Source organism: Danaus plexippus (assembly GCF_018135715.1).
Source record: "Danaus plexippus chromosome 18 unlocalized genomic scaffold, MEX_DaPlex mxdp_20, whole genome shotgun sequence".
Classification (NCBI taxonomy): domain Eukaryota; kingdom Metazoa; phylum Arthropoda; class Insecta; order Lepidoptera; family Nymphalidae; genus Danaus; species Danaus plexippus.
Genome location: NW_026869853.1, coordinates 4,948,608 through 4,972,375, shown reverse-complemented (window position 1 = coordinate 4,972,375; position 23,768 = coordinate 4,948,608). Strand labels below are relative to the sequence as shown.

The following is a 23,768-nucleotide window of genomic DNA, read 5'->3' as shown; positions in this document are numbered from 1 at the left end:
ACAATCTGATTCAGTTTTTTCAATTCACAGATTTCCAAACAGATATAGGAAAATTCTACATCTTAAACAATTAAATATTTAACAAATCCAACTTCTTATAGATCAGTAAGGAAACCGAAATTATGGAAATAGAACGACGATATCATCAAAGGCGAAACTTACTGACTTACTTAAAGATTATTAATCTGTGACTGAGTTCTGGCCGTTAAAAAAAGAGGTTATATATTTCTAGACTAACTCAATCCTCGTGCCACCAGTACCTACCTCATTCCCGCCAGACACTGTTAAGGTAAGTAATAAGTACAAGAGCTACACACAAGTCAATTCTAACGCCAGAACTGAGGAAAGACACAACGTTGCTGACTTCCCAGATATAAACTGTAATTTTATACAAAAAATTGTCTCGTGAACATAACTGCAAGAAACGATGTGTCTATACGGCACCATATCTCCTAGGGACCCACGGAATTACGGACTATCGTCTTTATTTACAACGCGAAAAAGATACTCCTCATCTCAGACACACCGTTCCATTCCAAAATGATATCGTTTTCCTGGATGTGAGTCTGGAAGAGAATCTGTTCTATCACAAACACACATAACGACGTAGACGATAAAAAGTGCTTGAGGAAAAAGCAGCTTAGTGTGTTGAGAGCCTGCACATTGTGATCCATTGAAGGGCGTAGAGTAAGTAGGGTTCACCTCTGCCGCATTCGCATTCTCCCAGTGCACCCTCCTTGATCTTAACATTGGGGAGCTGCACCGGGTAGAGGTTATAGGCCTTACAGCATGTACCCTACACCTATCTAAAGTTATTCTACAGTCATCTTATTAGACTCCATGCATACAATAATTACCACACTGAAATCCATCAATACACTCGTCAAACTTGTTCTCACCACATTCATTTAAAAATACCTCTTCCGTTTTAAAGCCGCCACAAAGTACGGGAGACTGCTGTTCGTGTGACCCAAACACACTCTAACTAAAATTAGTCAAAGTATTATGCTTTAAATAAGTATTTAAATTCAAGTGAATAATTAAGATAAAAAATAATATATCGTTACCACCTATCTTTTACTCTTTCATTCTATTATTGTTAATGTAACTACCACTTAAAAATATATAAGTATTTTATATAGACACCCTATCACCTATGACCCTAATAAATTAAGGTTCATTTTAAGGAATGAGAAACAAATCGCTGACTTCATGTCTACTATAAACTTACACACTTAACACTTCTCAGTAATTTATACACGTGATTACTTTACATTTTCATTTTTATTTCTAACATGAGAATAAAAAAAGTAACAAAAATTTATATAATGTACGTATATTTAGCCAAAAATTAATATCCTAGCGACACCTAGAGATAAAATATGGTACATTTCAGTAAGTGATGTTACAAAGTTTCAATCATAGATGACACTGTTTACATTATAAGCAGTGTCATCTGTGGGTTAATAGCAAAACTTATAACAAATAGTAAAGATAGTGACATAAGAATAAAAAAATACTACTTACTTATTTAATTTTATCATTTATTTTGATCACTAAAATCTCAAATAAAATAAAGTCCCATGTTGTAGCAATTAATTCAAGTTTTAAAGTTATCGATGTTGCAAGTAGTAATAAACAGACATTAGATTTGTAAGTAGCTTTAACATTCATTATTACTTTTCCAATTATAAGTAATGTTTTTGTCTTAAAGAATTTTTAATGTTTTAAAATAATATAAATGGGAAAACTATCTGACATTTGTATGTAATAAATTATTCATCGGGCACACCTGTCGGGGGCTGGCCACATTCTCGCTGTCTACTATTCAGCAAGTATGTAAATGTCATTTTTTTACGAAATTTGCAACATTTTTATATTATCCTCAATACATTACTTTCTATATAACTAATTAGTAAAGGTAAAAAGTAGCAGTTTAGTTAATACCGCGATGGATATTTCAAGCGTTTATAACCTTGTCATACGCGTCACGTAACATTCAGAGGCTCCGATGGTTAGGAAGACGATGGTGCTGAGCACGGAGTGGGCGCAGGTGGAAGTGGTTGAGCTTACGAACGACGGGAATGGTTTAGGGTTTAACCTAGTGGGGGGACGTAGCACGGGTGTCGTGATTAAATACGTTCTTCCTGGAGGAATCGCTGACAAGGACGGACGACTGCAGAGTGGCGATCACGTACTTCAAGTCGGTTCAATTAACCTTCGCGGCTTCACGTCGGAGCAGGTAGCTGCAGTGCTGCGTCAGGCGGGGCCCACGGTGCGCCTTTTGGTCGCTCGGCCTGCAGATCCTGCCGCAGCACTCCGCGCTCCAATTCCTGGCACTGCACTCGTACCCACTAAACTCTTAGCTGATCCCGAACTTCTCGATCGTCACCTTATCGAAGCGGGTTATGGAGCAGTCTACGATTTGTCTCAGTGTTACAGTGACTACATCAATGGACAAAATGTAGAGATTGAAAATTTAGCCTTAGTGGCAGCAGTCAGTGTTATTGGTGAAAATCCTCAACAGATCCCAGACCACCCAATTGTTGCTGATACTCTTTCCCCGACAATAACTATAACAGTCCCAGTGGAGTTGCCTACACCTCCAGAAGTGGAAATAGTTCATGTAGACTTAAATAAGAATGTGTATGGTTTAGGTATAACAGTGGCCGGATATGTATGTGAAAAAGAAGAACTATCTGGAATCTTTGTTAAAAGTATAATTGAAGGTAGCAGTGCCGAACAGAGTGGTCAGATAAGGTTAAATGATAGAATTATTGAGGTTGATGGTGTCTCTCTAGCAGATAAAAGTAATCCTCAGGCTGTGGAGATATTAAGAAATACTGGTATATCAGTTCATTTAGTTTTAGAAAGGTATTTGAGAGGTCCAAAGTATGAGCACTTACAATTAGCTATATTTAATGAAGAACGACCAGCTTCACCTTCTCCTTCCGCAACTACCCTGACCTGGTTCCCAGTGCCTTCCCAAGCAGAAGATATCAGTACTACAGAAATTGAGCCTGAACCTGAATCAAATACCACCATAGATTCTAGTGTATTAGAGGTTGGTGAATGTGATGCAAATGATCCTACTCAGGAAGAATTAGATGCAAAATTTGATGCAATTCTAGCTGTAAGTGAAGAGGAAATAAAAATTAGGTGGGAAGAGGAGATTGGTCCTGGTAAAGACATTATTGTGGCAGAGGTACACAAACTATCGGGCTTAGGAATCAGTTTAGAAGGAACTGTAGATGTAGAAGGGGGCCAAGAAGTGAGACCTCACCACTATATCAGATCAGTTTTGCCAGAAGGTCCCATAGGACAACAAGGCACACTTGCAGCAGGTGATGAACTTCTAGAAGTAAATGAACACAGGTTACATGGACTTACACACACTGAAGTGGTCAATATACTAAAGCAGCTCCCGAATAGGGTACGCCTAGTTTGTGCAAGAAGTAGCACAGAGAGTGGACCTCGCCCTGTTGTCAATCTAGCCCAAGATCGAGAAGGCTTTGAAGCACGAAAGATCATATCTGGTAGTTTAAATAATTTGACAACTATAGTCAAAGCTCAATCAGATACATCCATCAATACATCGAGTACTGCTACTCTCACTAACCAATCTAATCAATCAAAGAAATCTAAATCTCTAGAGTGTGTGTCAGGCCTAGCCATGTGGCAGAGTAAAGAAGATATTGTGAAGCTGATGAAGGGTGATCAGGGGCTTGGATTTTCTATACTAGATTATCAAGACCCAATTGATCCTAATGGTACTGTTATTGTGGTAAGGAGCTTAGTTCCTGGAGGTGTGGCAGAAAAAGATGGTCAAATATCACCTGGAGATAGAGTGATGTCTGTGAATGGATCAAGTATCAAAAATGCTACTCTGGACCAAGCGGTTCAGGCTTTGAAAGGAGCTCCGAGGGGAGTTGTACGAGTCGGCATTGCGAGACCACTCCCATCCTGTGACTCCTCAAAATCAAAGAGCACAAGTACTCTCAACATCAAACCCAGTTAATTTTAGCCTTTATAGCTGTTAGTCTTAAGAACACACTGTGTTAACGACTAGTCAGAGTTTAAACCATATCTATTTTACGCTTAACAGAGCAATATACACTGAGCGTTTAGAACGCAGATTATAGACATTTAAGTAAAGCCTAAATATTACACCAACTCAATTTTAGAAGGGGCTATTGCACCATCTACCTAGACAAACCATTGAGCTACATATAGCCGGGACGTAGGAAATAGATCTCAAAATCGTTAGTATAACAATAAACTACGCTTTACCACATATTGTACATAAGCCACGTCTCTTTTAATGCACAATTCTCACATAAAACTATTATTAAAAACCTTAAAAGTATTATGATTTTATTTAAAACACATGTTGCATGTACGAGTATGTACGCAACTATATTGTTCTGTTCTAAAAACACCTTCATGTAACCGACTGAAGTTCGAAGTGTGAATGATAAAAATTCAATAAATGAATTAAGTTTAAATATAAAAACAAACTTTAATACATTTAGTTATAGGTTTAGAATTAACACAACCGTAGATTAAACCTAAAGGGAGCAAATGACGAAGTACCTTATTAATGTATGTAATCCCGAGTTTTGAATCTCATCAGTATATTATATACAAGATTATAATATATTAATTATATGTTTTATATTATAACACATATGTTATAAAACAAGCGTACATTGTCAATATCCGAATTTGGATATTGGTAGTACTAAGAATATATCTGTCGTTGTACTAAACACAAGCCTATCTGTTACTTGATTACAATTCCTGCAATATATATAGCATTTGATCTATATGTTTATTTACAATTTAATCTAGTCATTTTAAATATCTATAAATTTAAAAATGCTCAAATCACGTACCAGCTATCAATACTGTCAATTGTCAATAAGAGGTAATTAATAATAATCATTTATAACAATAGTCAGTGTTGCCATAGATACAAATAACTGTAAAAAATTAGAACATAGTATATTCATCTTGTCAAAAAAAAAATTAGATTCTGTAATTCTAACGAACTTGTTGAATATCACAAACAAAATGGATCTGATGCAGCCGTGTATGACAATAAGTCTTAATGTGACATTATTTACGTGTCTAATCCAGTGTTTCATATTTATTAACAATATCTTCCCGTTTGACTGAAATAGATATAGTGTTTTTTATTGGTATGAGATTTAACTCTTGCCATTTCGAGGTCCCCAGCGACCTGTACTTGCCTGTTATGATAAATAACCTACATTTGTACCTGCTTCGTATGTTATTAATTTTAAACATTAACGTCACCTGTTTCATGTTCTTTATTGTATAAATTTTATTTAGATCGCACAGAGATTATAAATAAGAAGAATAAAAGAACGAAATAAAACTTAATATGTACTAAATTGGAAGTTTTTTATTACCCTTATATTAATTTATATTGAAATGTTCGTCGGGCACATATGTCTAATACTTGACGATTATGAGCTATATTGTAATCAAGCTAAAGAGCCGTTTAGATTTCCTTAATTTTCCACCGAGCACCAGCGTCGGTTTGTCCTGTCGTATGCTTATTAATAAGTTAGTGTAATCGATACAGTCAGTTTTTCATGTAACAAGCGGTATCCTTAAACAAATCGGGCTCAGTGACGGATCAACCATACAGGAAGAGTATCTATTGCTAAAAGGTTCCTCAAATATAAACGCGCTCATACTTTCTGAACGTAATATACAACTTAATAACATAAACTTAATACATTATATATTGAATACTGGCTGTAACCTGCAACTACGTCTGCGTCAAAAAAAAGAATGATAAATCTTTTAAGCGATGTGCCTCCCACGCGCGCGTTAGAAAATTTAATTTTTGGATCGGGATAAAAAGTAACCTTAGTTACTCCTTATTACATCAACTGCTTGAAAATAAAAGTCCCGTCAAAATCGGTACGTTTATTTCAGAGATTAACCGAAACAAATAGACAGAGAGGAAAAAGTTGTAAAAAATGTTACTTTGATCTATATAACGTAAATACAGTCATATAGATGTAGTAAAAACGGTTATCACAATATTAAAAACAGACATACCAATTTTATTTACATTTATAGATCATTTATGTCACAAAAACATGAAACTATAAACATCGCTTCTTATTACAGTCCGATTAAGGTTTACAGGGGATTATTTATTCCGCCTCTAACCATTTTGCTGTACATTTTATAGTAGACTAGTTCTTTGCGACCAATTTAAATGATTTAAAACTGACGTGGAGAAAACAAAAATAATATTCTTTCCTCCCACTAAAATCAAGTTGTTAAGTCGAATAGGACTTCTAGATCTATATTAAGAAATCAATTGTCCGCTTGTCTCATAGAAAAATAAAACACTACGAAGAAATCTTTTCTTGTTTGTTCATTATATTGAATTTAAAAAAAGCAGTTTGGTATATTAATAAAGTATTGATTCTATAAATACATTCGATCAACTATTATTCAGTATCTTATTTTCCGTCCATCAGAATGTGGGTGCCCAACTTGCCGGTGACGGTGCTCACCGGGCTCGCAGCGGGTGCGGGCGTCATCTGTATATTTAAGTAAGTGTCTGCTGTATTCTGTAAACCCATCCTAGGACGTGTTTGTTCAGTTTTCAAAAGAGGAATCCAAAATGGGACATAATTCTTATTGTTGGTTTAGACTTTAGAGTATTTTTCTAATTTTGTAGACCTTTTTATTGTAGAACAGATAATTTAACGGTTCAGCAAAAATTTTGGCGAGAGCCGAAAAGTATAAAGTAAGTAACGGGAAAAATCTATTTTATATACTTTGCTCTGTAATATGTATATTTTCAAGGGACATCTACGGTGGCCCACCTTTCGATAAAAAAGTATTAGCTGATGGCAAGACGGTGATTTTGACGGGCGCCACCAGCGGCATCGGCAGTAAAGCTGCTTGGGACTTTGCAAAACGAGGGGCCAAAGTAAGCACGTCTCTATCATAAAAAAAATAATTTATTTCAAGTTACAGCTATCAACAACAATACATAAATTATCAGTGTATGGTTAAGTTCCCTATAAAAATGGTAATGCCAAGGAACTTTACTTATGTGACGACGCAATTCAGTATATACTTTTGATATTCAGTAGATTATTAATTTCCAAACTTTTTATTTCCTGCCGCTTAGTAATAATTATTATAAATAAAAATAGGAATTTGGACAGCCTGTGTTTATAGGAAATTTAGATAATCTAACATCGACAACTTTGGATCTTATGATTTGGTGAACAAAAAGATAATATATAGTGTGGCGAGTTTCCTCACATTCTTGTGTGTGTTTAAAAAAAGCTGTGTTGATTTATGTTGGCTTAAAAATGTCAGTAAAACGCCTAGACTTAGCTGGGCTTATTAATCTAGTAACATTCAGAATATACTTATTTCGGTGGTTCATAATCAGTCTGTTAGATATGATGGTACAATTCGGTGTCTTCTTCTTCAACTCCTCAAAGGTGTTCATGGCGTGCCGTGACATGAAGAAGTGCGAGGAGGTACGACGGGAGATAGTGCTGGACACTGGAAACAAGTTCGTATACTGTCGGCCGTGTGACCTCGCCAGCACTGATTCCATACGAGCCTTCGTAGAAAGGTATCCAACAATTTACTTTTGTGTGAACCAATCTGTTTATGGTATCTTGTGAGCTAATATAAACTTATATAATAATTTCATAAATAGATGCGTTTCTTGTTTCATTTAATACTTTAGAAATCTGCTTCGGATTGTACACAATACTAATAACGATCATAAATTACTTTGACAAGTTAAATTTGTGACCAGTTCTTAACTCTTTAGATATAGGACTTAGCAATTAGTAACTGAATTAGTAACTGGAGACTTAATTTAATATAATTTCAAATTATTATTAATTTAAAAGATCAACTGTTACGTCACACTTTTTTAAACAAAACTCTAGCCGAAGCCTTGGATGCTGGTTTCAATTTACATTATCTTAAAACCTCATAATATAAATTGTCCCAGACGATTGTTGTGACTCTATATACTTATTTCAGGTTCAAGAAAGAAGAGCCATACGTAGACATCCTGGTGAACAACGCGGGGGTCATGGAGGCGCCGGCGAGGGTCACACTGGACGGGTTCGAGACACATTTAGGAGTCAACCACATGGGACACTTCCTGCTCACCAACCTGTTACTAGATACACTTAAGGTAACAATTTGGCAAACTTCACACCAAGCAACGATTTCATTTAGAGTTTCAGTTTTCTGTCTTGTTACCACTGAAGTCTTAAACGTAGTCGATTCCTTTCGTGACAACTCAATGTCCTTTTCTTTAATTCCTAATAATTTTGTAACGACCTGAATAATATAACAAACATTCACGAACTAATAAATAATGGCACTCCCCGCTCCAGCAATCGGCGCCGAGCCGCGTCATATTGGTGACCTGCAGCGCACACAGTAAGGGTCAGATTCACAAAGAGGATCTCAACATGACCGCCAAATACGACCCCGCGGCCGCCTACAACCAGAGCAAACTGGCTAACGTGCTGTTCGCGAGAGAACTCGGGAGGCGGATGCTTAGTATGTTACATTCAAGTAATCACACTTGTTAAGAAGAAAACTAACTAACTATAGAGTTAAAAATTATTGTCGAACAAAATAGATTCTTATAATAAGAACGTCCTCGTGATAAAACAATAAGCTGAAAGTACTTCTTAAACTGCCCGCGAATATTCATTAATTAATTTCGTAACGACATACTCTAATTGAGACGTTCAACAGCTATAACGTTCCTACTTCTATTCTCAGACACCGGCGTGTCCGTGATAGCCGTGGACCCGGGGTTCTCGGATACGGACCTCACTCGTAACATGGCCATGATGAAGAGCGTCACGAGGTTCCTCGTGTACCCGCTGTTCTGGCCCGTCATGAAGAGAGCCATGACCGGCGCTCAGGTCATCCTGCACGCGGCCCTGGACCCAGCCCTGGACGGCTCGGCGGGGGACTACTATGTGTACGTAACATGTCTTGACAAAGATACACGTTTCATGCGCCAGAGACGAAGTACCTCAACAAGCAAATTTTTTTAATAATGGGGAGTCCTCACTTCTCCTTTGCTTTATCAGGGGGCGAAGTTGCTTCCCTGCTTATTCCCTATATTGTATTATTTCTTGTTTTTTAAAAATTGTATAATACGTCCACTCACGACCGTATCCTGTTTAAATGAGATTTAGATTTAGATGAGATTATTTTGAGTTCACGTGATTAATGTTTGGACCCAAACAAGGAAAACCTTGTTTTTTCATAAACCGTTACTTCTCTACGACATATTAAAAGTTTACGCAATAAAAAAATCTTATTTCTTAAGGGACATGAAAAAGACCAACCCATCAGAATTAGCTCAGGATTACGAGCTGGCGCTGTGGATGTGGAAGGTCAGTCAGAAGTGGACCAAAGTCGCCGAGCACGCGGCGGCGCTGGCGGCCACTTAGCGATGAAGTGTTCTGCATTTACTTGCCTCGTAGTTTAATTTGTTTGTAGTCATTAATGTTAGCGGAAATAAAACATAAGCTTCATCAAATGTTTGTATTATTGTTCGTACTTACACCAGCGCGGGAGTTTAACAGGCACAGACGATAGCCACTGGTCATAGAATCTCTGTACATTTGCATATTGCGAGGTTGTCACACTCCTTGCAGCCCATAGCCGCCTCCCAGCTAGCTCGCTAAGCGATGTCGCGATCGGCAGATTCATTATAGATTTACAAGAGAAACCACGTTTTCGTGGCCGGTAAGATTTTTTTGCATTTTAAACATTCGATTACTGTTGCTTACTGTCATAGCTTCCAAGTTATCATCCTTAGAAAAAGTTTGTTATTTTCTAAATTGAATAACGGACAGCTTGGCGCGGGCTGAGAGACATTACCATGGCGATAAGAGGAGACTTAACCCAGGGCAATCTCACCCTCGGTTGCTCTTGCAATAATATTATTTGTTTTATTTCAGATAACTATCCAAAATGCCCTTAATTTTAAAAAAAGAAACGACAGCAATCAAAAGCCTTTTAGATCTGTCAGTACTTAGCGGCTGTGAAACTGGCATATGGATATGCTACCATTAATTCCAAAAAGTTTTCAGATTCATGGACTTTGATGGAGAGATTGATTCGAAGGGTTTATGAGAAGAAACCCTGAACTGAGTCTAGGAACCCCAGAAGCAACAGGTTTATCTAGATCCACCAGCTTCAACGGAAAAAATGTTACTGATTTCTACGAGAACGGTAAGGCGATTTGAGAAGAATATCAACTTGAAGCTAATAACATCCACAATTATAATAAAACAGACTCCTCCTTATCCTCGACGACCAGGGAGCCTTGACAATAGCGAAGTCGTGAAATACGCTAAATTAAATGGAGCAACTCTGCTGACTTTAACCTCCCAATTACAGTACTGTTAAGATGTAAAATATATCCGAACTTGTGAGAACAATCATGTCGCAGGATTTTAGCCAATCAAATATTTCGAGTGTTTTCGAAAACCTGGTATAAATCCCTTTAACCTGGATATGTTTACAGATGAAGACTTTATTTTCTGCAGTACCAGACAGAGAATTGATAGGTGAACTTCCAGAGCAAGATGTTTCTTCGATTGTTAGACCCTCAGTAACTGCTGCACTACCTTCATACGTGACTACCATCGAGTTACCTACAACATTATCTACTTTACAACGGCGGTCATAACCTTCAATATCAGCGTCAGTATCTATGAGTGAAACTGCGGGGTTTAGGAGCTTCGCTGCCTACTCTGCATTTTGCGGGGTGCGGGGTGCGGGGTTAGCGCAGGCAGCTGACCCCGCAAATATGCGGAGTAGCACCGTCCATTTTCTGACAGTCATTACGCTCCAAAGGTTCAAATATGGATGGAGAACCGGGGCCTTCAAGACCAAATCGGAAAAAAGGGCAGCCATTTTATAACTTAGTAGACAGTAATATCGAGGATATGCTTTATGACGATGATGGGAGTGATGATGAGTTTCTTCCTGAAGACTTGGATTTCTCATCAGATGATGAAGAAGAGGCAGCCGACCGGCGTCTTATAGCGGAGAATGCTAATTTGGATTTAGTGCCGCTATCGCGACCTACTACCCATCCGACGAGTCAGTACACCAGAAAGGGTCGTAACGTCTACAGAAGAATCCACACTTTTGTGGACTACGTTTGGTGAGCTATAACATATAGAATATAGAATACAGAATTAATTTTTTTCGGCAATAAATCAATAAAAAGTTTTTACTCAGAGGTCTTAAATGGGAAACACTCGATATAATAATAATGTAGATGTTGTCTCACTAACTCATTGGAGACTCGCAGATGACATTGTGTTATTCGCTAAATATCCGGAAGACTTACCAAAAATGAAACACGGACTGGCAACGGAAAGCGAGAAGGTGGGATTAAAACTGAACCCGGAGAAAACAACAGTAACTAAGGGAAAGAAAATCAATATACATTTAGCAAACCACCAAATTGATTATACAGACGACTGTATAAATCTGGGACCGATAATTACACTGGATGTCGGTGCACAAAGAAATAGCCCAACTTGGATCTTATCTCAAAACATGACTAGCAAACTTGCAGCTTACCAATACGCTATGGAAAGGAACATGATGAATATGGAAAAGTCAGATCGACTGAGAAATAGAGTTATGAGAAGAAAACAAAGGTTATAGATATAACGTGCGAAATAAGAAGGCTCCGATGGCATCGGGTGGGGCATACGATAAGAGGAAGAGACAAATGGACCAAAATTATTTCACGATGGTTTCCTGGAGAAGGAAGGAAGAAGAAGGATGATGAAATAAGACAAGGGCAGGCGTCACATGGAACAGAGTGGCGGAATACAGATATGAGGGGAAGAGAGTGGAGGAGGACTTTGGCGGCTGGCGAACAGATCTACAGAAAATAAGAAAAAATCAAATAATAGACTACAAATAATAGGTTTAAAATTATTTAATTAAGTTTTATACTATGTAGTATGTAATACGGATCTCAGTTCTCTCTAAATATATTACTTAAAAACATACCACATACAAAAAGTACCAAATCCTTGTCTCATACAATGCGCTAGCGCTGCTCCATACGTGTAACATTATTGGACTTATCACGCGACTGGTCCACCGATATGTTTGTATACAAGTCACAGTTTACGAAACAGTCGTCGCTCCCACACATACGAACGCTCAGCATCAATTTTCACTCACACATCTAAATCAAATAAAAAACTAGCGGGGCGCGTCATTTAAGGAAAAGTTAAGACAATCTATACCCGTCCATAAAATGTGCGTTGGATTGTCCAAAGATGATAAGGAACAGTTCATTAGTCCTCATTGCTCCAATAAAAAAGATAGACTGATGATAATGATGTGTAATTTTATTTAGTGACCACATACATATAAGGTCCCATCCAGGCGGGAGGTATTAGCCAAATCTCATTTCGGTAGAAATCTTTAATCACTCATAACGTATTGATGATGTATAAAATTTCCTTAAGAAGAAATTGAGCTTAATCATGCAGCTGAGGGTACAGTTTGTGGAAATAGATTTTTTCAGTAAAAAAAAGTTTTATTAACATTTTAGTCGGAGGCGGGTAAACTCTCCCAGACCCCTCCTACGTGTCTGGAGTGTTATGTCGGTTTCCAGGCTAACATCGATCTCTTCACTCTATAATTGGCATCTTTATTCCCATATTGAGCAATGATATTTGGGATCGTCGAACAGCAGCTTGTGCTGTTGCTGCGACGTCGTGTGGTCATGTTTGTGCAGCAGCTGCAGCACTCCAGTGCCGATGCCGGCCGGGACACCGAGGATGATGCACTCCGAGACTCCCTCTATACGATCCCTCTGGCCGTAGTACGCCGCGTCAAACAAATGGTCGGCTGTCTTCTCAAACTGGAGAGAAATTGGCATTTATAAATGTAGGAACAGCTGTATAAATCTTCATCACATTATTACCAAACAGTGTATTAGCCCAGAAGTATCGTTCTTACAAGTTAATCTCACTTAGATTATACAAGTCCCGTAATATCTATACATTTATTAATTGTACGAATTATTCACATACATATTTTTCAGATCATCACAGCTAGAATTTAATAGATTACAATCCACTACACGGTAATTATCAATATATGCATACGCGCTACTCACACTGGCCAGATTGAGCACGGACTCCTTCATCCGGGCGAGTCCGTACCTGGTGATCCCCAGCACCTCCCCCCGCGCACACATCTGCGCCGCCAGCAGCGCCACGTGGCGGCCGTCCACCGCCATGCCGTGGCCCGCCATGACCGCCTCCACCTCGCTCATGATGGTGCCGGCCGCCGCCTCTATACCCAGCGTGTGGAACACCTCCAGGATGTTGTTGGAGGTGGTCCGTCGGCCGTCGATGCCGTACGTGGCCATCACCTCCCGGAGACCGTCCCCCTCCACGCATAACTTGTACCTAATGTAAGAGCATTTAATGTCATAACTAACAATGAAGGGAATATAAAAGACGTAATGTTTAGGGAGCTGCCGAGGAACCGTTTTTCTGCTCTAACATTGATCTTTGCAACACTAAATATAACGATGTCAAGGACTAGCTAACTCTCACTCGTTCTCAAACCGCCTCACCTATTAACGGGTCCCGTGTCGTCACACGCTATGACAGCTCGGGAGACCTTACTGAGTCCTTTCACGACCACGGAGGGCAGCTGCCTGGCGAGCTGCTGCAGCGCCACGTTCAGCCACCCCCCGTGCTTGCTCGCCTCCGCATGTACCTTGATGGCCCACTCAGACACGGCCTGGACGTTCCCCGGCTTCAGCTTCAGCTTCGACGTGCAGATTCTAAAATATTTGATGATTGCTTGGGATCATTGAGTATAAACCAACAACCCGCACCCGCTCGTTACATTCACTCAAATAACGTTACAGTGATAAAAACATCAATTTGATTTGAGCCCAGATATATGACGTATAGAACATTGTCACAGCACCATAGAAATTGTTCTGAATCGCAATTATTAAAAGGTACACAAGATATATCGTTAATGTAAATGTCCAGATTCAGTTGTCACACTGAGCGCGAGCTGTGTGTCTCTGTGTATCATACAGTACTCATATAACTCACGAGTACACGATGGAGTGCACGTCCACCTCGAGACACAGCAGTCTTATTCTCTCAGCATCCAGCCTCACCAGCAGGAAACACTCGTGCGGGAGGTACACCTCGTCTATGTACGTCGTTATCTACACGTTTGTATACAAACACAGTTAATACAGACGCGTGTGTGCGGCTGAGGAGGCAGAGAGGTTGGACGCGACTAGTATCAAACATATATTCTGATTATGACAAGTGAAGATAATTTGTATGGTCGTGATTGTATGGACAGCGGTATTTTTTTTTTTGTCTGGCAAGTTATTGGCTGTGTTCGGAGTTAGTATCAGTGGTTACAGGTTCATTATAGATGACAAAATAGATATGACCTCTCCGAGGGTAGTTTTCTCGACTCTTCCTTTGACCCTCCTGGCGAACTCCTGGTCGGTGGGCTCCATGAGCTCGGCCGTGATGATGGGGGTGGATATGTTCTTTGACGCGTTAATGATCTCCTTGACACGCGGCACACCCTGCGTTATGTTCATGGAGGCGACGCCAGCGAAGTGGAAGGTCTTCAATGTCATCTGGGTGCCCGGCTCGCCGATACTCTGTAATATATAATGATATTGTGACTGAAAACTTCCAAACGAATGGAAGAAAACATTTGTATGAGAGATGTTATAGAAGAAAAGTGTACGGCTGGAAAAGATGGGCCGGCGACAACACCACGCTGGAGGTATGAAAAGTCGTTAAATAATTAAAGTTCAGAGTCGTAGCGGCACTGGCTTCATTGCGAAAACAGGTATGAAAATTAATGTTTGAACGAAGAGTGGTTTCGTTTGTTTGGAAGTTACCTGCGCGGCCAGAGCCCCCACGGCCGTGCCTGGTTCGATGATGCTCCTCTGATACTTCTCGTGACACACTCTGATGAACCGCACCAGCTGCGTGAGGGTCAGTCGCTCCAGCTGTAAGGCCACGGGACCGGCTGACGCGTATCGCTCGCGGAGAGACCGCACTTTGGCCGCCGTGCCCTTCAGGAACTCACTGAGAGAATATCGAGTTAGTATGTGAAGTGTCTGAGATTATAAAAGGAGAAGGGGATAAGATACAGCGCCTAGAAGACACTGAATATTAACTATTTAAAAGCAAAGACATAGAGATACATTACTGAACATTTTTTCCCCAGCTTATCCTCAGTTACCCATTATTATCAATAACAGTATCCCCAACTAACAGCACTATCGAAATGCCTGCTATGAGTAAGGTGTGATACATCCGCCACATCCGCAGCACAAACAGGGGTGTAACATAGATAACAATACGAACAGCAGTTCCGCCTTGAACTCCGGCGGACAGGTCTTGAAGTCGTCCAGAGCGAGCGTCTCCTCCGCCGCCACCACGATGCCCTCACCGTCCAGAGGCTCCTCGTCTCTGAGAAGAGGTGTATATGTTGACAGATAAACATAAGCTCAGTTGATGTGTGCGTGTGTTTGTGTGTGTGTGTGTGTGTTCGTGTGTTTACTGACTGCGTGCGACAGCTGGCCCGAACGTGTCGCAGTACGCGCGTCAGGTCGACGGGTCTGTCGCGGCCCTCCATGTAGCTGGGGTCGAGGCCGTCGCTGCCGTAGCGGAACTGAACCACCTCGCTGGTAGCGTTGCGGACTGTCATGTCGTAGTGGAGCACTAGGTCCTCCAGCGACTGGAGATAAACATTGATAATTTAATATTTAAATTTTAAATCTAAATATAGTTAATATAAACCTCAAACTACCTTAACCAGTCTTCTCTGTAAGTATCCTGTCTCGGCCGTCTTGACGGCTGTGTCCACGAGACCCTCTCTTCCGCCCATCGTGTGGAAGAAAAACTCGGTGGGGGTCAACCCTGAATAGAAGCTGTTCTCCACGAACCCGCGAGCGGCAGGGATTTTTGCTGTAAAAACAATTTCGTTGGACAGTTCAAATTGGACTGACTGAACACAATTCCATTAAGACTGAAGTAAAGTAAAACGGCATATTTTGGTCAGCGCCGGTCAGCCTCGGTGACTACCGAATACTCCGATATATTTCTTTGAGCATTATATATAACATCAGTATCAGAACAGATCCCCGTACAGTGTCTCTCGAAGTGTGGTAAGGAGCGATCTTCGAAGCCGTTCGGCACACGTTTCCCGTTCAGCGCCTGCTGGCCCACGCACGCTATCATCTGAGATATGTTGATGTTGGAACCTGGAACACACATCTCATTACAAACATCTTGACGGGGTCGCTGGGACCGAGGCACTGACAGCTCAACTTATTAGATGATAGTAGTCTGGGAATTAATTTAATTTTAATGATTTAGTGAGAACCTAATTATCTCCTCCTTAGGGAGCGTCTAGCTGTCTTGGTCAGTTTATATTCAACATATATTTGTTACGTCAATCTACTTAATCTGAATTTTATTCACAAAATAAAAAAGTAACTTCCATTATTCGGTGACAAAGTGCGACGCACGTACCAGAGTCATTATCAGTAATTATTAGCCAAAGAGAACGCGACCTCACCCTTGGATCCGCTCTGAGCCATGATGAGCGGGGCGTTCGTTGGATGCAGCTCGCGGAAACAAGCCTTGGCGGCCAGTTCTCTGGAGTTAATCACAAATACTATATTATATTAAAGAATGGTTAGTTTCAGAAATATTTTTCTTTTTTTATCTTTCTATACAAACTTTTTAGCTACACATCCTTGCGTCCCTTCAAAATGAAGGCCGTCGAATCAAATTACAACTCGCCACAGGAAGGATATCATTTGAAATGATATACAAGCGGAGGTCTCCGTGAATCCTATAGCAAAACTGTGTACCTAATGCTGCTGAGCTCGCTGAGCATGATCGCCTCTAGGGTCTCCTCCATGGAACAGCCAGGTTGACACTGCAGGGTTCCTTTCTCCATCTCCAGGATATATCCGTCGCACTTAGAGTACCTACACACACAAACACACACATTCTTACTTAGCATGGCAATTAAATATATTAAACCGCTCATTTTTTTGACGATCATGGTCTTTTAATTCTGGCAACATATAAGCGTATCATTCTCGGTCGGGTTCTCTTTAAATAAAGCTATGGGCTTCGGATTCGACCCCAGATTTTACGATTTCCATTGAGACAGACAGATGATATGAAAATGTTGCTATTTAATTGCGTACTTGAGCAACTCAAAAATAATATAATGGCTTGGAGACGAAGTAACCAGTTATTAAAAAATAAGAAGTTTTTTTTTTGGTCAATCTACTAAATTTGTTCTTGGAAATATTCTGGTCACTCTTCCACCGGATGTGAGCTCACCCTGACTCCAGCAGCTTGTTCTTGGCCTCAATGAGTTTGTTGCCGGGCGTCACGTCGATGATGCCGAAGCTGAACCCGCGGTTCATCATGTAGTAGGAGGCCATACGCGCCAGCCTTCACACACAAATACTTCTTTAACTTTCAAAATAAAACGTAACTATCCGCCCATGTTAAACTTATTGGGCGCCTCCTTACTTTCAGCTCTTAAGCTTCGTTATAGGACCTTATAGAGGGTGTTCAAATTTTTATTTTACCTTTCAAATAAATAATATCATGTAATAAATGAAGGATAAGATTAATCCGGGGTATAGGGGTATGGCATCACGTTCATCACCTCCACATGCCCCTGACGGCGTACTCCTCGCCCCAGTCCCTCAACAGAATGTAGAACACGGAGTTCTTGGTGCCAGATCCGAGGGTGCTCTTGTCCATGGAACCGCAGATCAGCTCCGAGTTACGAATTATGACATCTACAGGTCAGATGAGAGGATTTAAATTTTAAATAAACGCATGTTGGTTATATTACAGTTAATTTCTTTTAAGGTTAAAGTGATGGGTGTTAACAAAATACCAAATATCTTATTAATTTTATATTAAGACTTGAGATATATTTCCTCCTGACTTACATGAATCCTGAACGCACATGTCCTGGTTGCCGGTATAGTTCTTGCCCTTCGTTTCCAAGTTGGCTTTCACCTCACACCGCTTGTTGGGCTTCATTATCAGACTGAAATAACACTCGTTGAAGCTTCTATACACAATTATATTAACAAAAAAATATGGTAAGTTCCCAGAATTGAGACAAAAACTATCTACCTGAATATCTGTTTGCCGGTCCAAAGCATCCTCGGCTTGAGGATGGCTGGCGGCGGCATGTCCACCCTCATGGTGGAGTCGGGCCCCGCCAGCAGACACGCGACCAGCTGGCGGGCTTCCGGCAGCGTGAAGAAACTGTCCCGCTGAGTGATGAGGTACCCGCCCGTTATAAAGTCCTGGGTCGCAGCGATCAGGAGCTCGCCGTTCCGAGGAGTCACCAGGTTAGACTTGTTCTGAACATGAAGAGTATTACCCATACAGTAAAATTCAAATAAAATTTGTAGAATTGAGCAAATCGTATTAAAAATGCAATATTGGGTGCCAGTCGCTTTATCGATATAGCTTAAATGCTCTCGGTGATAAATTTTTTAAATTTAGATCCAAATATTAGTCGAACAATGCTTTAACATTAAAAAACTAATTATAGACATCGTATCATGAGATTTTCTGTCGCCTTTGGATCACCAAGCTATTTATTGTTTCCTTAAGCAACAATCTGTTCATCACGAGCGTGGGTTCTACATCTCAGCCTCATCTTCAGTGAGCAACAGTCTATCATGACTCGGCGGATGTCTACGTGTATCTGTTCGCTAATGAACACAAGTCCTGACCCCCATGAGTATGAGCGCCTCGGCCCGCGCCTCCTCCGTCTGCGGCAGGTGCATGTTCATCTCGTCTCCGTCGAAGTCGGCGTTGTAAGGAGTGCAGACGCACTCGTTGAAGCTATACACATACTTAAAATATAAGAAAAATCAACAGAAATATGGTATTGTATTAATGTATGTATGTCCGTGTGTTACCGGAACGTCCTCTGCGGCTGTACTCTCGCCCTGTGACACATGATGGACAGCTTGTGCAGCGACGGCTGGCGGTTGAACAGCACCACGTCTCCGTCCACCAGATGGCGCTCCACTGTGTCACCGCACTGTACATAAAGTATAAACCTACAGTCACTGACTTGTAAACGATGTCTTACATTAAAAAAATATTCTTTTTAGAAAATTCCAACATGCAATGACGACTTTAAGTCTGTGTAACCTTCAACTCCTGCGCAATCTTGTCCCTGTTCCCGTACTTGAGGTACTTCTTGTGGCTGACCCCTCGTTGCTGGACGTAGTTGGCCCCCGGGTGAACGTCCGGGCCGTTCCTCACCAGCTGTCGGAGCCACTGGAGGTTGGCCGGGAACACGCGCTCCGGGTACGTCAGGATCTTGGCCACATGCACAGGAACACCCACCTGGAGAGCGGGGTGGGGATCACAACAATGTTTACAGGTCAAGAAATGACCGCTAGATAAATCCATATTATGCTGGGCTCCAACAGCAAAGACTTGTGACAATGGCCTGTGCGAGCTAAAACTTCAAGGAACTCAAATTTCTTTTACAAGACCGCATTAATTACCGTGTTTATTACACATAACAATGGCACGCTAAACCCTCCACGTTACTACAACTAAGACAAATGGTCAGAACCATTATTGGCCAGTGGTGTCGTCCTTGTTATTGGGACAAACAGACCTATTTCAATGGGGCTTGAACTCTGAGTTAATCAACGTTATATGAAGTAAATTTTCTATTTCAGTAAAATCATTTCATTGCTGACAAAAAATATTATCTAAAATGAACATATTAAGATCCAAGACCAGCGAGTCATGTAGACATTATTAAAAGCCTCACATATATCATATTTCTGACTTCAATACCAATTTTATTTTTGTTAAGTATTTGAAGTTCAAATCCTAACGGTTTTTTTGTATTAACAGTAAGTGGTTTCTTATCTACCCACCTCCTGTATCTGCAGGTTGGGATCCGGTGAGATGACAGTTCTGCTTGAAAAATCCACTCTCTTTCCTGATAGATTCCCACGGAAGCGACCTTGCTTGCCTTTCAGCCTTTGAACCAGACCACGACCCGGTTTTTTGGGCTGGAATAATAAAATTTGGATGAAAACTAATAAGGCAGTCCACTTGTTTGTGGGGATGACCATAGACTATAGACATTTGCAGCTCATAGAGAAGCTCATGAAAAAACAAATATATTCTGAGACAGCAACAAGCGGTGTTATAAAACGACATTATTACTATATTGCACCGCTATTCTTTTACAAATTAAATAGAGAAGTTAAGAAAAAAGTAAACAATGTGATGATAATTCACGAACATATAATTTTTAATGATAACGAAACAATTACATCTAAAATAGTTCTCCTGGACACTTGTATGGAACAGGTTTATTAAAGTGGGTAGAACGGGTGCAGGACGTGATCAACGGCTACCTGCATGGACAGTGGTATGCCGGACATCTCGCTGTTGATGTAGAGCGCCGCGTGCAGCTGCAGGTAGTCCCAGTCCTCCTGCACCAGCTCGCTCTTCCCTCCGCTGGCCACGTGGCGCGCGATCACGTCGTTGATCAACAGGATCTCGGACTGCTTCATCGTGAGGTCATCCTCGTTACTGAACAAAGCTCAGATTTATGATCCCAGTTTAGTCTGCTTTGTCTTTGTGTTGTGTTTGGATGGCAATGAATAGCGTATGCTTAATATATACGCTCACTGACAGGTAGCCTGTGGCCTATATAGAGCCTATGGCCTGTGTCTTATACCACTAACAACTGTTATGATACTGTACTGCAGTCTCGAGGGAACTACAGGGACTGGAGGGATGATTTACAGCCTATATGTTGTTCTGATGTCCGGCTACATAATCGGAAACATCCATCAAAACTCGTCAAGTATATATTACGTGAATAGCAGCAAACATCCAGCCATTTCAAAGACGGCACACGAGCAGACGGCCTACTTGATGGAAGGTAGTCACCGTCGCCTACGGGCATCTGCAACATGAGGAAGGTTGCAGATGCGTTACCGGCCTTGATTGTGGGAGAGGGAGAGGAAAGGGTGGGAAAGGGAAAAGAGAAGGAAGAGTTCGAATCGGCGACTCGTTCAACCGGCGATCTCACTCATCAGAGGAAACACAACCATCTAAGACTACTTCACGCCGATCCTCTGTGAGAGGGCGGTACTTCCCTGGCCGAACCAGTCCATGTTCGATCTCTAGTTATTTGACCACAGCTAGGCGCTACAACTACTAAAGCAATTCTACCATTTACAATATCAGAAGAAATTTGTTTAGATGCAGGTTATCTATTGAGTTGTTTCACTGTTAGGCCTTACGTGCCGGCTTTTATATCAGAAGCGACGCTGGGTCTGATGCAAAGAGGGGGCACGGGCAGGCGAGTCAGGATAAGATCCTCCGGCCTGGAAGTCTTCACATCCATACCCAACAGGGGGACGTCCTCATCTGGGATACGACGGAATAGGTTTAAGACCTGAAAGGAACAGGGATGACAAAATTTTGCGTATTAAGTGAAGCGAGAAGAACGCTATACTGGCGACTCAGGTCATTCATCCACGGAGATGATTTCGGCAATGTACGATCGATTGTTTTGTCCGATAGCCCGGTTATCCGGGAAGGTTTTTATCAAAAATATTTAGATTAGACATAACAATATCATTTTAAGGGCCAGAAAACAAGACCCGTGTTAAAAAAATACGGTTCGGTATTGAAACACTGAGGTCGCTCACTCAACTTGCACCGAGAGGTTTTGTTTTCGAGCAGAGCAAGAGAAAAACTCTATCCTTCTATCCAGCGGCACACATTTTTACTGAGCTAGGATGGTAACATTTGTCAGATAACAAAGTGTTATAACAGTACTCACTTCTAATGGGCTCATTTCTATAATCAACCCGCTGTTAATCATGGACGCCAGTTCCTTATTAGATTCCTTGGCCTCGTTGAAATCTTTCAACACCTTTTGAACCGCTGGGTCTGTGGGTTTCTTTGTTCTGTACTTATCGTGGATAATTTTCAATATTCCCGCTGGACTCTTCTTTACGATGCCATTTAGGGATTCACAGTACGGGCATTTTGTGCATGTCTTGGCTTTCTTTAAAACGGCTGCCCGTAGATTCTTTTTATGCAGGTAGGTTAAATCTGGGTGCATGAATTTACGACTGAACGATTTCTTGATTGTATCCGGAAGCATTACTTTGGCACAGTTCTGGAAATTATCATAGAAATTAATAAGACTAACAATAAATGTGAATGAGATATTAATTTAACAACATTACAATATAAAATACAACTTAAATTTTTAAGCTTTTCTGACTTGCCTTACAAATAGTCTGGAGTATAGTTATAATAGATCTGAAGTATCCGACATGGAACACCGGTAGAGCTAGTTCCACATAGCCATAGTGACCAACACACTCAGCTAGACCTAAACCACATGTTTCACAGTTGGCATCTTTCTGGTTTGTCCCCTAGTTAAGAAAATATTTATATTTATAATATATATGTATTTATTGTGTGTATCAACCAGTCATGTTTGGTTAGTTTAAATATGGCCTTCATCCGTGCAAAGATGTGCACAGTATAATCGGCCAATCATACTAAAATTATGTATTAATTATTAAAATATACAAATACGTAAATTAATAACGATATAAAATTTGTTCTATTTATTTATATGTTTCTTAATAAGAAAAAAATATTTATTAAATTGTCGAAGAGAGTTCAAACTAAAATATCAAAGAAATACATCACTATATAATTGAGATAATAGGAAAATTGGAAAAGTATATATTACTCTAAGATGTATGAAAAAAAATAATTGAGTATTGAATCCTTGGCCAACGTAATTAATTTCTTATTTTATCTAATATCAGTAGATTAGTTAATTGTGAGACAAACCATGCGTCTGTCCAGCACTCCATAGCTAGCTGGTACTCTCTGTCCATCCTGAGCATACAAGTTCTTTGTTATCACTTGAATATGAGCTGCTTGCTGGATTTCCGTTGCACTATCCACATTAAAAGTAACATGGGAACTGCAAAAAATATAAAATTTATAAAAAGTTCAAATCATCAATAATTTTAATTAAATAACATTTAAATAAATATATTTAAGCAAACTTTTATGTAAATAATTGCAGGATATGCTTATAATATGAAAAGAAAATTAATTATATTATTATTATGTTAATTAATATATGTAAACATAACCTTACATTTTTCTGCCGACATAAGTCTCTCGGTACTGCTCTTTAGGCATCTTTACTTAATTTCAAAATTTTTAAAACGTTAACCTATATATTTTATTAAATAATATTATCCTATAATTTCAAAACAAGCAGTTTGGCTCATAAGCAAACATGTCCATCATATTGACTGAACAGTGTTTTCATATCTAAAAATTTATCACGTCAGTAAACAAAAGGTAAAATATTTTGCAAAGTGCAAATTAATACAATTGCAAGAAAATATATTAATTGTTTTCTTTACAGAGCAGTTCGCTCACATAACGAAAATTTGTGTTTATAAAGTCTAAAAAAATATGCACCTATGTATTATTCTTTATATTCTATATATTCGTTTTACATAATTGAAATATAATAATAAAGTACAGTAAATATAA

The 23,768-nt window shown here is 40.0% G+C and overlaps 3 protein-coding genes across 3 annotated transcripts; 2 read left to right on the top strand and 1 right to left on the bottom strand.

The window, feature by feature from the left end:
- The first annotated feature begins 1,683 nt into the window (after positions 1 to 1,683).
- Positions 1,684 to 9,601, top strand: LOC116772927 (retinol dehydrogenase 12-like). Its single transcript, XM_061528429.1, has 8 exons — positions 1,684 to 1,835; positions 6,528 to 6,602; positions 6,859 to 6,985; positions 7,512 to 7,648; positions 8,071 to 8,227; positions 8,433 to 8,601; positions 8,830 to 9,034; positions 9,389 to 9,601. The coding sequence occupies exons 2-8, from the start codon at positions 6,529 to 6,531 to the stop codon at positions 9,510 to 9,512; spliced, it is 993 nt and encodes a 330-aa protein (XP_061384413.1). The 5' UTR covers positions 1,684 to 1,835; position 6,528; the 3' UTR covers positions 9,513 to 9,601.
- On the top strand, positions 1,842 to 5,417 carry LOC116772926 (patj homolog). Its single transcript, XM_032665239.2, has one exon. It carries the CDS (start codon positions 2,012 to 2,014, stop codon positions 4,016 to 4,018), a length of 2,007 nt encoding a protein of 668 aa, XP_032521130.2. The 5' UTR covers positions 1,842 to 2,011; the 3' UTR covers positions 4,019 to 5,417.
- Positions 9,602 to 12,431: 2,830 nt separating the features above from the next.
- LOC116772936 (DNA-directed RNA polymerase III subunit RPC1) lies at positions 12,432 to 23,526 on the bottom strand. Its single transcript, XM_061528441.1, has 26 exons — positions 23,362 to 23,526; positions 23,046 to 23,181; positions 22,466 to 22,615; positions 22,012 to 22,353; positions 21,467 to 21,621; positions 20,570 to 20,747; positions 20,081 to 20,218; positions 19,335 to 19,532; positions 19,097 to 19,221; positions 18,908 to 19,019; positions 18,297 to 18,529; positions 18,107 to 18,207; positions 17,815 to 17,950; positions 17,481 to 17,594; positions 16,997 to 17,116; positions 16,699 to 16,778; positions 16,268 to 16,381; positions 15,928 to 16,085; positions 15,683 to 15,855; positions 15,483 to 15,587; positions 15,011 to 15,200; positions 14,546 to 14,764; positions 14,190 to 14,308; positions 13,694 to 13,906; positions 13,229 to 13,523; positions 12,432 to 12,970 (listed from the first exon to the last, which is right to left on the bottom strand). The coding sequence occupies exons 1-26, from the start codon at positions 23,403 to 23,405 to the stop codon at positions 12,758 to 12,760; spliced, it is 4,161 nt and encodes a 1,386-aa protein (XP_061384425.1). The 5' UTR covers positions 23,406 to 23,526; the 3' UTR covers positions 12,432 to 12,757.
- Between the last annotated feature and the right edge of the window lie 242 nt (positions 23,527 to 23,768).

Bases quoted from the DNA above. Each gene is read 5' to 3' on its own strand.
- LOC116772927 (XM_061528429.1), top strand. From the start codon at position 6,529: ATGTGGGTGCCCAACTTGCCGGTGACGGTGCTCACCGGGCTCGCAGCG. The intron at 6,986-7,511 runs GTAAGCACGTCT...AACTCCTCAAAG, and splicing joins TTGCAAAACGAGGGGCCAAA to GTGTTCATGGCGTGCCGTGA. The intron at 9,035-9,388 runs GTACGTAACATG...TTATTTCTTAAG, and splicing joins TCGGCGGGGGACTACTATGT to GGACATGAAAAAGACCAACC.
- LOC116772926 (XM_032665239.2), top strand. From the start codon at position 2,012: ATGGTTAGGAAGACGATGGTGCTGAGCACGGAGTGGGCGCAGGTGGAA.
- LOC116772936 (XM_061528441.1), bottom strand. From the start codon at position 23,405: ATGCCTAAAGAGCAGTACCGAGAGACTTATGTCGGCAGAAAAAT. The intron at 18,530-18,907 runs GTCAGGACTTGT...CTTCATGTTCAG, and splicing joins AGGCGCTCATACTCATGGGG to AACAAGTCTAACCTGGTGAC. The intron at 16,779-16,996 runs GTACACAGTTTT...GATTAACTCCAG, and splicing joins AGCGAGCTCAGCAGCATTAG to AGAACTGGCCGCCAAGGCTT.